Source organism: Hippocampus bargibanti, linkage group LG09 (assembly GCF_051943395.1).
Source record: "Hippocampus bargibanti isolate YZ-2025 linkage group LG09, ASM5194339v1, whole genome shotgun sequence".
In the NCBI taxonomy this organism is placed as follows: Eukaryota; Metazoa; Chordata; class Actinopteri; order Syngnathiformes; family Syngnathidae; genus Hippocampus; species Hippocampus bargibanti.
Genome location: NC_142742.1, coordinates 98869 through 115929, shown reverse-complemented (window position 1 = coordinate 115929; position 17061 = coordinate 98869). Strand labels below are relative to the sequence as shown.

Genomic DNA, 17061 nt, shown 5'->3' with positions numbered 1-17061 from the left:
GACACACAAGGAATTTGTTTCCGGTAGAACACGCTGCACTAGTATCGTTGTCAAAAAAACTGCTAAGTGGCACTATACACTTCCATTTTGGCTACAGTTGAAAGAGTTCAAAGAGTTAATGGCTTGGGGGAAGAAGCTGTTTAAATGTCTGCTGTCTAAATAAAATCAAAAACTATGCTCGCCATTTCAAGATGGCGTCCGCTGGTTTCCAGGTTCCTGATTTTATGGCAGCAGATGCTGACATTTATTCATTCGTGAATTTATATAGTTAGTTATTTATTCATTCATTTGTATATTTATGTATTTGTTTATTTATTTATGTATACAAGTGATTTATTGTATTTTCTATTTGTAGTGAAAGCGAGGCAAGCCTTCGCATTTGGAGCTTCACCGTTTGATTTCAACTTCTACGTGGAGACCACGTCACAGAACTCCACTGCCCCCCCCCCCTCCCCCCCTCCGACCATTAAAAAAATGCAATTAATTAACTCGACACAAATTCTTGCCTTTTTAATCCATTTCCAACCAAGGTTAAAGTGACTTGAACATGGATTCAAATGTTGTCTCCATTCCCGTATGAACAAGTGCGCCGTTTGTGTTCTCCACCATGAGGCGGAGAACCTTTCTCCACCTCTTTGTGATCTGGCTCCGAGCATACGGGCCGGCTAGCGTTGCCGGTTAGCCGACAAACACTGTTAGCGCGCCGTATGAGGACTGACGTGGCTTAAGAAGTGGCCGCCGAGCAGGCTAAAGGGCTAGCAAGCAGCCGAGCGGCTGGCTTCTCTAGAATGACACGCCGGATGCCAGAAAGAGCAAGTGTGTGAAATGTGGACACCTCTGGCGGGCGTCTCATGCTCAAAAGGGGAGCCGCTTTTTTTGGTAGCCACTTCGCTAACGGCGACTAAGCCCCCCGACACGTCGCCGGCTCGTCTGTTGGCGTTTTGAATCTTGAAAGCTTCAGGTTTCATTTTTGAGAGTCGCTGATGTGTTTAGCAACATTAGCGGGTGACCGCCAACATCCATCCCCACCACACCCTGCACTCAAAATGTGCATTGTGGGGTCTGGACTGTGATTGGCTGCTCTTGCTTGTATTTTTAGGCCCGTTATTCTGGGGCCTGGTCCCGGCCCGACGGCCTATAAAAGCCGGCCGCAGAGCACGCTTGCCACTCCACTTGGAAACAACTTGATGCTACATCGGCGGCAGGAATTTTGATTCGCCTCAGGGTGAGTACACGCCGCATTTATGCTACAGATGCTAACAAGAGCGGGCGGATGGACCGGCGATTAGCGCGTCGACCTCGCAGCGCAGTGGCCGTTGGGTGCGATTCCGGCTCAGGCCTCCCTGTTGTCGCTGGGCCAGCTTATGAACTTTATTGTTTCCCGGAAAGTGTGTGTAAGGCGAACCGTGTCTTCCAAACATTAATTTCCCATAGGAAACCATGAAAAATGAGAATAATCCGTTCCCAGGTCCCCATAAAACATCATTTTCTACTAAATGAGCCTTAAAACAATACGCAATAGACCTTATTTTATGTATAATAAATGTGTTATTGTATGGTAATTCGAGAAATAAACTTACTGTCAAATGAAGTGGTTTTATTGACCTTTTTGAAGGTCGTTGATGTAGTTGCCTCAATGATATCCGAATGAAGTTATCGTGCTTTGTCGGGCGTTAATACTCTCACTCACACTGTGCCCTGCTAGCTGCTTTTCATTAATCCAAATCAACAGAAGTTTTTCAACCTCTTCTATTGCCTGAGATCGTTGCTTAAACAACACAGAAACACTCTTAGCCACACGTAGCAATGGTCGACTTAGCATACTGGTACTGGGACGCTAAGTCACACAAACGCACACCTCGTTTGTGTTTCTCGATGATCTCCTTCTTCTGCTCGACTCTAATTTTCTGTTGTGTCCTCTTCGGCTGAACACTCACCTGTGGTGGGGACTTTTTTTGGTCCCATAATCGCAAGTATCCTTGATAACAAACCACATCTGCCCTCAAAGAGTGTGGAAAACTTGTCCACCAGCCACCGTGGCGCTGTTCGGTCGGTCGTGTGGTTTGGTGTTCTTACACCAAAAAGTAGTCCGCCAGCCATTGTGGCGCTCCGTGTGTTTCCCGAAGACTAGTTGGTATGCCAAGATTGTATTCTGCCGAATTTAATGTTTGCAAGGTGAAAAGTTCATTAGCTAAAGCGATGGTAAGCCGAGGTATCGCTGTACTCCGGTTTCCTCCCACATTCTAAAAATATGCGCGGGAGTGTGTTTGAACACTACGAATTGTTCCGCGGATGTCCTCCGAATGAATGGTTGTTTGTCTTTGTGTGCCATGTGATTGGGTGGTAACTGGTTCAGGGTGTCCCTGTGGACTCCCCGAAAGACTATTTGGAGAGGCTCCGGCACACCCAGCTTTTTTTGTCCTCATTTCAATGCCTGACAAGTCCAGTGGGGAAAGTTATAACGTGGAACTAATCTGCCCGAAGATCGGACAAAGACTAATGATCGGTCGCGAATAGAAAGAATTGTATTGGCAATTGATCGTTGTCATCCGGAGATCACGTTGTTCGGGGTTCACACAAACGACGTCCAACCAGGACATCATTGCCCTGTTTATTTTTGGGAGGCTCAACAGTTCCGCTTTCTCCCCTCCAGGCCGTTATGATTTGCGCATAATGTCGACGGAAGTCGGAATCCAGAAGTTCTCCTTCCCCTTCTCCTGCTCCAGCCAACAGGATGAGGCCAACCGGCCGGGATGCATCCAGGTGAAGGCCCCGGAGCGCAGCAGGCCGCTGGAAAATCCAGTTGCAAGGCCCCCGAGCTCGGTTTCCTTGGTAGGAATTGTAGCGGATGACGACCAAGCCGGGCGGAGCGCCGTGCTTTCCCGCCGCAGCGTCTTTGAGAAGCTGGCGGCCGAGGCCGAGGACCAGCGACCGACAGCCAAGAGGCAGCTGTCAAGCGAGAGCACCTCCAGGAGCATCGCGGTGGTGAAGAAGAGCGCAGTGAGGGCGGACCAACCGCAGAGGAACCTCAAAGCCAAGACCGGGGCGGCGCCGGCGAAGGCGGGAAGGCGGAAAGATCTCTTTGTCGATTCCGACATCTTCCACCGGCTGGATTGGCATGTCATCAGGGCCGGGGCAGAGGTGACGACGCTTGCATGTCGCTAGCTCATTTCGGGAAGATTCCAAAAAGTGGGAGTGAGAATTATTTGCTCGAAGGTTGGGGTCTTCCATGCGGTTCTTCAATGTCTTCCGCGGCTCTCTGCCGCTAGCGTCATTTCGTGAAATGATCGGATAATGGGCAGAGTCTGCAGAAGTAGCTAGCGATCAACAGCATTTGAATAAGGTCTGTTGCAGCGGCCAATACAATCAGAAACAGTTACAAAGATTCCCGTTCTAAGGGAACACACAGACCTACAAAAGAAAACTAAACAAACTGTCTGGGATGTGTTGAAATCCCAGCGACAATCCCCGTTTGTGGGTATTTGCGTTACAGCTGAAGGAAAAGCGCATTCACAACGTGGCAGCCATCGTCCAGAACATCGCAGGCACAGCCAAGAGCGAACTGGAGAAAATCCGGGCCATCTGGGTTTGGCTCTGTCACAACATTGGTGAGGGGGAAGCCCAACTCCGCCGAGCTTGATGCCAGATCTCATTTTGACCACCGTCCATTATTCGCAGAGTACGACATCGCCGGCTACCTGGGACAATCGGAGAAGCTATGCGCGCCGGAGGACGTGATCGCCACCGGACGCGGCGTTTGCTCCGGCTACTCGGGTCTGTGCATGGAAATGTGCAGGTAACGACTTTCACGCGGACAGGGACCACCACGTACGACCCCAGTCAGATTGAAGTCCGCAATTCAAGGACGAGAACTCAAAGACAGACTCGATGGGAACCGGTTGACTTGACAAGTCCATGAGCCTTTGAAAAATCGATTCCAAAATGCTCCGCTAGCCTGAAAGCTGCGCTTGTTTTGACAGGCTGCTGGGCATCGAGTGCCAAGAGGTGGCGGGTCACAGTAAGGGCATCGGCTACCGCCAGGGCCAGAGTCTCAGGAAGGTGAAATCGGATCACCTGTGGAACGCTGTGCTCTTAGGGGGACACTGGTTCCTAATGGACGCCTCCTGGGGAGCCGGAAGAGTGGACATGGAACGCCAGAGCTTCGTCAAAAGGTCTCCGATGGGAACCCAAGAGCCATTTTGCGGCTTTGCTCACTTGAGCAGTCGAGAACTTCGAGAGTTTGAATCAGAATGTCTTTGTCCGTCGCCCCCGTCTCCAGGTTCGACGACTTCTACTTCATGACGGACCCGGAGGAGTTTATCGATTCGCACTACCCAGATGAGGAGCGATGGCAACTTTTGGAGGCGCCCATCACCCTGGAGGAGTTTGAGAGGCGAGTCTTCAAGACCTCGGCTTTCTTCGGCATGGGTCTCAGGCTCATCCAGCCTGATCACTGCTACCTGCTCACCGGTCAGTCTGACACACTTACAAAAAACAACCCGTGGCTCGGCGACGGCTACTTGTATCATTGTGCTGAAAAGAAGCGGTTGTCGGGTCTGAAGGGAAGTGTTTAACGAGGCCTCAAGAAGAGATTTGGGTTCTCGATTGTTCGTTTTTCAACAACACGACCGCAGTAGACCGTGGCGGTTCCCTCAACAATGTTGAGTAGTCTGCGGTCAATCCCAGCTTCATTGGGGACGACCGTTGGGAAAGGGAAAATGGGTCGGGAAAGCCGTTGATCACACCGGCGTGAGACGGAATAGCGAGAATCACGGACACACTGGAATTGTTCATCGCAAGGGTGGTCTCCTTGACTTTGGTTTCTCCTCAGATGAAGGCGAGGCCAACATTTCCGTGGGCTTCTCGCGGCCCGTCACCTTCACCTACGAGATCACGCCGCACCAGGACCTGCTGCACTCCGGCGCGGCGGAACACAAGGAGGGCAGCCACTCCTCCTTCGGCCTCCTGACGGTATCCCGGCACAGCATGAACCTGCAGCTGCTGCCGCCCGCCAGCGGCGCCTACGACCTGAGGCTGTACGCCAGGCCGGAGAAGGCCACCGCCCCATTGAGTTGGGTGTGCTCCTTCACGGTGGAGTGCCTGGAACCCAGGGCCACCGAGGAGATCCCGGAGAATCCTTACCTGTCATGGGGGTTGCAGCCGTCGGCGGGTTCCTTGGGGGTGGTGGGGAGCGATCAGGGCAGCCAGATGGCAGAAGTGGAAGGGGGCGGCTTCGAGCTGTCCCTGAAGACGTCGCGCTCGCTGATGATGCTCTGCGAGCTGGTCCATCCGGGCCTGGAGGCCTCCGTGACCAAGCGCTGCTTAGCGTCCCAGATCCAACCCGAGCTTCTGACTTGCCACGTGGTCTGCCCGTCGCGCGGCTTCTACCGCCTCTCCGTCTTTGTACGGGACTATGAGAAAAGCCAGGCCAACTTCCAGAACGCCGCCAACTTCCTGCTGCACTGCAAGGGGAAGGTGGCCGGTCAGGACCAGCTGTTCCCGCCCAACCTGAGCTCGGCGTGCGGGCCGGGCACCCGCACCGCGCGGGCGGGGCTGTCCAAATTCAGCCACACGGCGGCGCTGGTCGGCACGCCCGGCGGCAAGTGCAACATCACTTTCCAGAACCGGCGGGACCTGGAGCTGTACGCCACGCTGAGCCGGGCGGACCAGAGCAAAGCTTCCGCCTTCCCGCTGGCGCGACACCTTTTCTGCACGCACGCCGACAGCAAGGTGACGGTGAGCGTGGGCCTGCCTGACGCCGGCGTGTACCGGCTGGGGATCTACGCCCGGAACGGCCCCGGCGGGGAGTTCCACCCCACGTGCGACTTTGTGCTGAGGAACAGCTGCCGCCAAGCGGGACTTCCCTTCCCGCGCGTCTACGCCGCCTGGGGGAAAGGCTGCGTTCTCTTTGAGCCCCGCTCGGGCCTGCTGGATGCCGACTCCTGGGTCCGCTTCCGGGTCAGGATCCCGGGGGCTCTCCGAGTGTGCGTGGTGGCTCAAGGGCGGACCGACCTGAAACCGAACAAGAGCCGCGTCTGGGAAGGCCAGGTTTTCAGCGGGGAGGGGGTCGCCGTCCTCAAACTGTCCGCCAGCTCCCAAGAGTCCGGAGACATGGCGGTCATGATGACCTTTGACGTCCAAAAGCTGTCGTAGAGGTGCTTGGAGTTTTTAACTCACTATCCTCCAGATTCCAGGTCCACGTCCAAATAGGGCTTCACCCCGGACTACGCGAAGAGTGTCATTCACGACGAGAAGGGGTTGGGGGGGGTCCTCCGTCTCTAGCAAAAAAAAAAAAGAAATAATGGAAGTCAAACTACTTTTGTCCATCATGTGCCTGCCTGGTGGTTGTTCTGAAACCGATGCTAAATATGAGCCGGTTCAACAGCTGGGTACCAGTCACCCCCCCGGCCCAGCCTTCTCCATTTCTGGACCTGGAAGCAGGCCACACGGTACAGCCGATGGACCACAATGATACTGTCCCACATTTTCATTTCACTGCATTCTCGCGGCGCATTAGCGTAGCTTCTCAGAATTTGGTAAACGGGCGAATGCAGGCGCTCGCTCGCCTTCCCTCTGCGTCGCGTCAAATGCTTCGCTGACAAAGTTCGGTGGCCTTTTTGTTGAGCATTTATCCGACCCGGGCGCTTCTCCCAAAACAACTATCGAGCGACAAAAACGGCAAACTGATAAACGCTCCGAAAAAGAAAAAAAAAAAACATCTTGAACATGGACCTCGGGATGGATTTTAAGACTTTTTCTACCGACTTTTGTAAATTGTGAGGTTTTGTCATGACGTTGGAAAAGCGCCCACTTTAGCGTAGGTTCAAATTTGTTGGATTGGTGGCGCCAAAAAGTTTTGGTTAGCAGATTTCAAGGCCGATTGAACATTTTGACTGTCATGACTGCATTTGTGCGTATTTGTTTCGTGTGTCCGTAAGAAAATAATTTGTCATCAGAACCAGAATCATCTTTATCGCCAAGTATGTAGAACACACAAGGAATTTGTCGCCGCTAGAACACGCTGCACTAGTATCATAAGAAGAAAAATGGAGGCACAGCCTACACACTTCTATTCGGGGTACTGTTTAGAGACTTAATGGCTTGGGGGAAAGAAGCTGTTCAAATGTCCGCTGGATTTGGTGCGCATGGATCCTGACGGGAGTCGCTGGAAAAGGTGGTGGGCAGGGTGCGGAGGGTCCAGTAGGATTGTCATGAAATACTATTTTCAGGTGTACAATTGTTGTTTTTTTGCATCTAATTTTCAATAAATATTGACAAAAACTTGATTGTGTTTGTGCTGTCATCTTTCCGTCCACCTTATTCAACTTTGAGTGAAAATATGTGAAAAAAATGATACGGGTGGCTAAAAAAAGGGTGGGTGAGGCTTGGGGGTCATGTGGACTTTTTCTATCCTGCATCACGTCTGCCAAAGTCACAATCAAACGTGGCCCGCGAGGCCCGCGACCATTTCCACTCAAGCCGGTGAGAGTGACGAGTGTTTACATGACGCTGTCACGGCGGGCCGCAAATAAACCCGGTGCAATGGAAGGGGGGGGGGGGGGACGATGCCGGTGGATATATGAAGTGAGGCTGACCCCGGCGTACGTGTTTATGGGTGTATGCTGTGTGTGATGATGTGCGTCCGCCTTGCCTTTAAGTGTGTGTGGAAGGGGGGGGGGGCGCATGATGGGGTGTGAACAGGCGGCTCGTCGGTGGCAACAGGAAAGCCTGATGTCAGGGGTTAGCCATGTGGACCACTCCATCTGCCTAGCAACAATACGGACACACACGTACACTCAATTTCCTTGGCTCGCTCACACACACGCACGCACACGCGGACACACAAGCATATAGCCGGCATGTGGAAACGGGAGCGGTAAAAAGCACAGCATGTGGGGCCACGTCGGTGGAATTGTAAGCTCGTTTTCGCTCTTTAGCACTTCGACGTGGGGTGAAAAAAAAGAGCGTCAGGAAAACAGACAAAATTTATATCCTGACTTGTCATATCCAAAAATGGATCTTAACGGCAAAATGTGTCTTAATAATCAGCATCTCAGATGAAGGTGCAGTTGAGGAATTTTGGAGATATTTTATATATATATATATATATATATATATATATATATATATATATATATATATATATATATATATATATATATATATATATAGAGAGAGAGAGAGAGAGAGAGAGAGAGAGAGAGAGAGAGAGAGAGAGAGAGAGAGAGAGAGAGAGAGAGAGAGAGAGAGTTTTCTTTTTTCCAAATGAGCAAGATTAAAAAAAAGCCATGACAGTGAGTATTGGGTTGTAAAAACTCAACAAAAATATGATCTTAAAAAAAACATCATCAGTCATCTACAAATCAAATACATCGTGCGTCAGAATCTTCGCATTGTAGCGCTGACGCTAACGTCTTTACTTTCCATCCCTTGGTTGGTGAACCCGCTTCCACTTTGATTTTGTTTGTTTTCAATCCACATTTGATGCGTTCCAACACGTGAAGAAGACTGGACGGTCAAGAAAAAGGCATCAAGTCACCCAGAGGAGAAAAAAAGAAAGAAGTGGCAGCAAATGTTGTTACAAACTAGCATGGGACAGGCCCCTCGGGACGGAAATGTTTGGCATCTTCCCGTAGCGAGAGAGAAGAAATGAGCCCTTTGTTTTCTTTTCTTATCCCCGTCATCTAATTCTGTCGGCGTGACAGGAACAATCCGTCTGGACTCCGTCGGAGACGCCATTCGTCCGTACGCAAAGAAATATTTGCCGCCGTCCGTCGTCCAACCGCACCCCCACGCCCCCCCATGGCTAGACACCGAGCCGTCATTTGGACATGCTATGAGCACGGGTGTCAAAGTCAAGGACCGGGGGCCAAATCGGCTCCACCACCTCATTTTATCCGGCCCGTAAAAGCAATTCAAGCATGTCAAGTGCCATGCTGATATACTGAGATAGCTAGCTAGCTAGCTAGCTTTCTATTCAGCTAGCTGGCTTATCCCTGACATCTCAGGTGTCCAAGTCGAGGTCGTAGAGGCCAAATCCGGTCCGCCACATCATATTATTCGGCCCGCAAAAGCAAATCCAGCTTGTGAAATGTCAAGATGCTTGCTAAAATCCAAGCCAAAATTTCACATTTTCATATGTCATTCATTATTTTTGACTTCAAATTTGAAAACTAGTTATTGATTAATATGTTGAGCACTTTGTATATAATATGAAACATTGTAATGGCTTCCCCAAATTCAGAAGGGCGCTCGACAAAAACAAAAAGGGAACTTCAATGTGGCAAAAAATCCGTTTGACACCCCTGCCTTAGAGTGTTGACTCAATTAAAGGGGAACTTTTTTTTTTTTTTTGTTTTCCTCGCGTGGGACTCACTTCCGGGGGAAAAAGTTTGGAAAGCCCCGCATCAACCTTAAAAAGATTAAGGAAGTAAAAAAAAGAAATGGGCAAGACTCACTCATCATCAGCCATCTTGGATCTATCTCCGTCTTTCTTCCTAGTAACCAAGAGTGGAAAAAAATGGCGGGGGGGGGAGAGGATTGTGGCAGACACGTGAGACGGTCCTCAGCTGTTCTGCAGTCGTGGGGAGGGGGGGGGGCGCTTAATTGCACTTTGATTAGCTTCGCGCGGCAAGGGAGCCTTAAAATAACGCCGCGCTATTGTCGTTGGCCTTAACGTTTGTTGCTTACATCGGACAGGTGCTGGGACGGATCGGGTGAGCGCAAATTCTCCAGAAAGCCTGGCCGGGGGGGGGGGTCGTAGCCCAGGCGCGGTTTCACAGCGCAAACGGAGGAATTCCATCACCAAGTGGCAGAATCCCCAAAAGGGGGCGGGACGCAATTTCCTTTGGGGTTGGCGGCCTGGCGGGTTGGCGGGTTGGCGGGTTGGACTCCGCCCCCTCCCGAAGAACTTCCCCCAGCGAGCTCACCTTCAACTGGAAACTTGAAAAGTCGCTGGCTGATCCCACTTGAGGGCCGGCGCCTCCGCTTGGCGCTCCGTCATCTCTTTGCCCGGTTGGTCGCCAACAAGCGGAGGCACGTCTGCGGGTGAAGGACAACATGTGAGAGCGTTGATGTGCTTTTTGACTTTTTTCCACAGGGTGACGCCCGCCACCCAACAAAATAAAACATTTTCCCTTCAAGTCCCACAAACCCAATTGCAACTCTGCACCAACAAAATCATTCAAGATTCAATGTGTGTTTTTTTTGAACCATTCCGATGTTAAGTACAATTTAGTTGTCTTGAACTTGAAGCGCGACGCATTTTTGGGTCATTTTGAATTGATTTCGACATACGAACATTTTGACTTACGACCGTTTAGTCGGAACGGAACTCGGTCGTAAGCTGGAGGTTGCCCGTATTCTGTTTTTCGACTTCTTTCGTTCCTTTCGTCTTCCTTTCATAATTTTGCTGCTGTGTTACTTCCGAGTAGAGTGAACGCGGGCGCGAATGGCTGCCGCTGCTCACCCGCACAAAAAAAGTTATTGTCCCATGACTGTAAAGTCTCCTTGAGAGTTTTGAAAGGAGCTTAGAAATCAAAGAAAGCAGGTGAAGGTATTATCGCAGAGAAAGCGCGGCAACTTCACTCGGATATCATCAAGAGGCAACGACATCAACGACTTGATCTTTATTATACCGTACAGTTTATTCCTTTCACTACAATACAATAGCACATTTATTAGACATAAAATAAGGTATACTTTGTGTAGTTTTAAGGCTTATTTAGAAGAAAATGATGTTTTATGGAGACCTGGAAACAGATTATTCAAATGTTTAATGGTTTCCTATGGGAAATTAATGTTTGGAAGACACACACACACTTTCTGGGTTGATAAGCTGAGGTATCACTGTAAATGATGATTTATTCTTCACGCAATCTGTATCCTTTCCTCACCTAGGTCGGGGCTATGCGTCGTTCACAAATAAATAAATACATTGAAAACAATCTGGTTGAAAATGAAAACGGTCATGGCGAAGTTCAGGAAGATGTCACTTGGCGGCGCTGCAGGTCATTTGGTTTTTTTTTTGGGCCGCTTCCTACCACGTGACTTGCCCGAGAGCTTCCTGGTCCCGTGTTCCCGACTTGGTGACTCTGGGAAGGAAAGTCGAAGAAGTAGCGAGCTGCAGCATGTACCTCAGCTTACGAACTTCATTGGTTCCCACAAAGTGTGTGCAAGGCCAAAAATTCGTCTGCCAAACATTTATTTCCCATAAGAAACCATTAAAATGAGAATAATCTGTTCCCAGGTCCCCATAAAACATAATTTTCTACTGAATAAGCCTTAAAACTACACAGAATATAGCTTCTTTTCTGTCTAATAAATGTGCTATTGGATTGTCACGAAAGAAATAAACCATACTGTCTAATCAAGTGGTTTTATTGACCTTTGTGATGGTGGTTGATGGAGTTGCCGTGCTTTCTGGGCGCTAATACCCTCACTCACACTGTCCCCTGCCAGCTGATTTTTGTTCATCCAAATCAGCAGAAGTTTTTCAACCTCTTCTATTGCCTGAGACCGTTGCTTAGACAACACAGAAACACCCAGGAAAGCCGTTGTTGTGGACGTAGCGGTCCCGAGTGATGGAAACATCACAAAGAAGGACCATGAGAAAATGGAGAAATAGCAAGGGCTCAGAGAGGAGCTGGAAAGAGCCTGGAAGGTCAAGGTGACAGTCGTGCCTGTGGTGGTCGGAGCACTCGGGGCAGTGAGCCCCAAACTCCACGAGTGGTTGCAACAGATCCCGGGAACCACATCGGACACCCAAACGTGACACGTGCGGTTTCTCCCGTTCACTTGAAGGAAAAACATATGGAAACACACCTTTGTGTTTTAAAATGGCCATTCCTCTTTTATTGTTAAAATGTCGGTCTGAGCGATTCGTCTGCTGGCTTATTTTTGGTTTTGTTTTTGGTCTGCTTGCGTTGCCGATGACATCGTCACGTCTCGCATGTGCATCCTCAAGCATCGGCTTGAATGGCCATGACGCCGTCGATCCACTCGCTGTAGTGCGAGATCACGGTGTAGATGCCCGGTTTCTTCATTTGGCCGCACTTTTTGCCTCCGTTAGACGTGATGCCCACCACCACGCCGTTGTAGAGAAGAGGACCACCGGAATCCCCCTAAAAACAATGACAAATCAAATCCAAAATAAGGACGGTTGACTTCATTTTGCGTGCGTGCGGACGTTAACTTTGAGTTTCACATTCCTCTGCCTAATTAGCCAATTACTATTGTCCTATTTTGGCACATTCTCATTTTGTTTGCAGTTCATGTTGATGAAAAGCCATCTCGGAATTAAGATTACTTCCCAGCAGAAATGTGTGTGTGTGTGTGTGTGTGTGTGTGTGTGTGTGTGTGTGTGTGTGTGTGCGTGTGTGTGTGTGCGTGCGTGCGCGTGCACGCGTGTGTGATATCGCCATATCTCCGGTATCAATACTAGTACAGCGATACCTCAGTTTACGAACTTAATTGGTTCCCAGAAAGTGTGTGTAAGGTGAAAAGTGTGTCTTCCAAACATTAATTTCCCATAGAAAACCATTAAAATGAGAATAATCCGTTCCCAGGTCCCCATAAAACAGAATTTTCTATGAAATAAGCCTTAAAACGACACAAAATAGACCTTATTTTATGTATAATAAATGTGCTATTTTATTGTAATGAAATAAATCCACTGTACTGTATAATAAAGTCATTTTATTTCCCTTTGTGATGATGTTTGATGTAGTTGTCTCTTGATGATATCCGAGTGAAGTTGCCGTGCTTTCTCGCCAATAATACCCTCACTCACACCGTCCCCTGCTAGCTGCTTTCCATTAATTCAATTCAACAAAAGTTTTTCAACCTCTTCTATTGCCTGAGACCTTTGCTTAGATGACGCACCCTTGGCCACACGTAGCGAAGCGTACTGGGACGCTAAGTCACACAAACGCGCAGCTCATCGGTGGTTTTTGATCATCTCCTTCTTCTCCTCGACCGTCATTTTCTTTTGTGTCCTGTTCGGCTTAACACTAGCCTGTGGTGGGGTCTTTTTTGGTCCCTTCATAGCAAAATACTAACAAACCACGTCTGCACTCAAAGAAAACGAGTCCGCCAACCAATCGTGGCGCTGTGTGGTTTGGTTCGTCGGCCAAAAACTAGTTGGTGTGCCAAAATGATATTCACGCAAATTTAATGTTCGTAAGGCAAAAAGTCGAGGTATCACTGTATCACAATACGGGGACGAATTCCCCCCCCCCACCAATATCACTATTATCACGATGCACTAGTTGACCAATAATGACATATCTTGGGATCAAAATCTCGTGCATTTCTATTGTAGGAAAACGACTGGAAATAATTGTGTAAAGCCAAGTATACGGCGTGACGTTCTCAATCCAGTTTGTCCACTCACATCACAGGAGTCGTCCATCTTGTGCGGTTGGTCACAAGGATCCGAGCACAGCTTGTGCGCGCAGATCATGTTGGCGGTGAACTTCCTTCCAAAGTAGTCGCTTCGTCGGCATCGGTGCGAGCTCACCACCCGGATAAACGCCTCCTTCAGAGTATCGGGTCTGGAGCCCAGGTTGTCCAGGGAACCCCAACCGGCCGTCTCCACCTCCGCGTCCGCCTCGGGGTCGACGCCGCCGGCTCGCAGGAAGGCCACGGCTTTGACCGCGTGGGTGGCGTTGAACGGGCGGTCCAGCTACGGTCGCAAAAAACCCGGCGGAAGGTCGTGGAAGGAGATGTTTAGGACCGCGCGCTTACTTTAATGAGAGCGATGTCGTTGTCGTAGTTGCCGGGGTTAAATTGAGGGTGATTGTGCAGCTCCACGATGTCAAATATCTGCTTGGTATCTTCGGCTCCACTCAGCGAATGAACGCCAAGGACAACCTTCCTGCCATTTGCCCTGAAAAATCACATTGGATGAGATCAGCCTCGACTTGTTTCACAGTGGAGAAATGTACATTTCACAGCAGCAAAAGATTGGATCAGATGGAGAACGTTACCCAGAAATCCGAGAAATAGATACCAATCTGAAAGTGATATCAACAGTATTGCGATACGTTACATTTATTTACAGCCCAAAAAAGTTACAGCATTGTGATACTGATAATACTTCAGTTTATTGAGACATGCAACATACAGAGACATGCAATCATTGAAATGGTTGCATTAGTTTTCCAAATATCGCGATACAGAAATTTGAGCCATTATCAACAATATAGAAGAAGGCCTCGTGTGATATTCTCAGACTATTTTCCCAATGACTGCTGTGGTTATTAGACATTCACTTTTCCAATTATAGTTGCCGTGCTTTCTCGGCGATAATACCCTCACTCACACTGCCCTCTGCCAGCTGCTTTTCGTTCATCCAAATCAACAAAAGTTTTTCAACCTCTCCTATTGCCTGAGACCGTCGCTTAGACACACAGAAACACCCTTAGCCACACGTAGCAATGGTCCACTTAGCGTACCGGTAGTGGGACGCTAAGTCGCACAAACGCACACCTCGTTTGTGTTTCTCGATGATCTCCTTCTTCTGCTCAATCGTCCTTCACTTTTGTGTCCTCTTTGGCTGAACACTAGCCTGTGGCGGGGTCTTTTTCGCTCCCAAAAAAGCAAAAGTAGCCACTCGATAACAAACCGCATCTGCACTGAGTGCACAGAAAGAAAGTGGGTGTGGAAAACTAGTCCGCCAGCCATTGTGGCTCTCCGTGTATTTCCCGAAAACGACTTTGTCTGTCAAGATGATATTCTCACGAATCGAATGTTCGTCAGGCGAAAAGTTTGTTAAGCTAAAGCGTTCGTAAACGGAGTTATCGACCGTATCACTCGTATGGCGACGCGTGACGCCCTAATTGTCCATCATGTTGATGACGAGGCATGACATGAAAAATCCAATCTTGCATCCATCCATATCATTCCAATGTTTTGCTCGTCACTCTTTTCCTAGCTAGGACGGACGGACGGACGGACGGAAAGTTGTCTCACCCCGCGGGCAGACAGTGCACGGCCGTCATCACCCAGCGCTCGGCGACCGCAAAGCCTCCGCACTCGTGCTTCATGCCGTCACCCTCGGCCACCTGGATGGACGCCATGTAGGGCCGGGAGTGGGCCGCCGCCTCCCGGCCCCCGATGATGCCCTCCCCTGAAGGCAGTCAGCCCCTCAGCATCAATGTTCAAGGAAGGCCTCGTCCGTCCGGCCATCCGTCCGTCCGTCCGCGGGCGATTTGGCCAAACTCACCGAGCGAGAGGATCCCTGCAAAAACAAGGCCCGCGGCCACAAGCGTCTTGTCGCACGGCATGTTGGAGCGTCCACTTCAACGTAGCCGCGCACGGCTGCGTTGCTTTAAAGCCCTTCGGGGAGGAAGCGGCCGTCCGTCCGTCCGTCCGTCCGTCCGTCCTCCCCCTCTTCGCCCTTTCTGGCCAGAAAAACAGGAAAGCGCAAGCTACAACTCAACTCGAGAAGCACAAAAACAAAAGACGCCCCCAAAAAGTTGTGACAGTGAGACGTTGATGCTCGGCAGGAGGTCACGCAACGCCGCAAAATGCGTCCGGGATGTCGGGAAGGAGCAAAATGGCGGACTGGCAAGCACACAGCCATTGTCTGACGCTTGACAAATTGCAAGCTGATCTTGCGACAATATCGTGAGACATGAAAATCCCACAACAATAAAATTGCAACACAATGATTGCGCTAGCGTCAGGAAAACCGAAGACGGATATTTTGCAATGTTGGCGGAATATTCGCATGTATTTTTTCCTCTCTTCACTTTTTTTTAATTTATCTAGCTGTCCGGCTAGCCGTCTATCTAGCTGGCTACCTAGCTAGCTAGCTATTTGCTATCTATTGGCTATATGGGTGGCTAGCTAGCTATTTAGCTGGTTATCTATTAGCTATACAGCTGTCTGGAAGGCTGGCTATCCAGCTCGATAGCTAGCTATTAGCTCTATATTAGCTAGCTATTTGCTATCTATTAGCTATGTATCTATCTAGCTAGCTATCTTTTAGCTAGATAGCTTTCTATCTGTTTGAGTTACTTCCAGGTTGAGTGAAGGCTGGCGCGTGTGGCTGTCACTGCTCACTCACAGAAAAACTTATCCTGTGACTGTAAAGTGACCTGGAGAGTTTTGAAAGGTGCTTGTACATGGAATGTATTATTATTATTATTATTATTATTATTATTATCATCATCATCTTTCCGGCAATATCAGCGATATCAGGACAATGACTATTGCACCATAGTGGACAAGTCCATATATCATCACGCTATCAAAGGGAAAGTGTGTAATAATTGCGGATATCCAATTACAGTAAAGTCTCGTTATATCGATATTCAAGGGAGTCTGAAAAAATATCGATATAACCGGGACTATCGATATATCCGACCCTGTTTGCATGTAATTTTCTCCGTGCGTGCATAGAAATAGTATCGATATAACCGGGACTATCGATATATCCGATATCGATATAACCAGACTTTACTGTATATGACTGATATCACAATAACATAAAAATACTATCAAGCGGGCTATCGTCACAATTGCTTTACCAGAGGAGAACATTGCAAGAAACAGAACATTTCGCAAAATGGATCTCATAACAATAATACCCACACAAGGTCTATTATGACAACTGTCTGCCTGTCTGACTGTCTGACTGTCTGACTGTCTGACTGTCTGACTGTCTTATTCGTCGCGCCTCGAGACACATTCCAAGACATTTTGGAAGCGCTTCAAGCTTACGGGACACGAGACTGCCCTCTACAGGCTGGAACAAGAATAGCACGTCGGCAGGCGGCAACCAAAAGCAGCATTCCTGAGCCTTGAGCAACGCTCGCGTTTCCTGTGCCTTTCCCGTGCGCGCGTGCGCGCGTGCGTTCCACGTGTGTGGTCTGACATCAAATAGATATTAGAAGTCTTTCTTTCTTTCTTTCTTTCTTACCTTCTCTGTCATGTTCAGACGAGCCCGTCAGCCCGTTCCGACAGCCGATCTCTCGGCTGTCTCAAATCAAAACACGTGTGTTTTGCCCATGACGTCTACGTGCCTGTAGAGAAAGAAATTAATTTCTGAGCACA

The 17061-nt window shown here is 49.1% G+C and overlaps 2 protein-coding genes across 2 annotated transcripts; one reads left to right on the top strand and one right to left on the bottom strand.

Moving 5' to 3' along the window:
- The first annotated feature begins 1126 nt into the window (after positions 1–1126).
- On the top strand, positions 1127–7244 carry ky (kyphoscoliosis peptidase). The gene is made up of 7 exons (XM_089005179.1): positions 1127–1225; positions 2654–3141; positions 3494–3608; positions 3679–3796; positions 3981–4172; positions 4280–4470; positions 4832–7244. Exons 2-7 carry the CDS (start codon positions 2674–2676, stop codon positions 6151–6153), a joined length of 2406 nt encoding a protein of 801 aa, XP_088861305.1. The 5' UTR covers positions 1127–1225; positions 2654–2673; the 3' UTR covers positions 6154–7244.
- A 4580-nt stretch (positions 7245–11824) lies between these two features.
- On the bottom strand, positions 11825–15385 carry cfd (complement factor D (adipsin)). The gene is made up of 5 exons (XM_089004665.1): positions 15227–15385; positions 14974–15130; positions 13747–13888; positions 13394–13684; positions 11825–12122 (listed from the first exon to the last, which is right to left on the bottom strand). The coding sequence occupies exons 1-5, from the start codon at positions 15285–15287 to the stop codon at positions 11961–11963; spliced, it is 813 nt and encodes a 270-aa protein (XP_088860791.1). The 5' UTR covers positions 15288–15385; the 3' UTR covers positions 11825–11960.
- Between the last annotated feature and the right edge of the window lie 1676 nt (positions 15386–17061).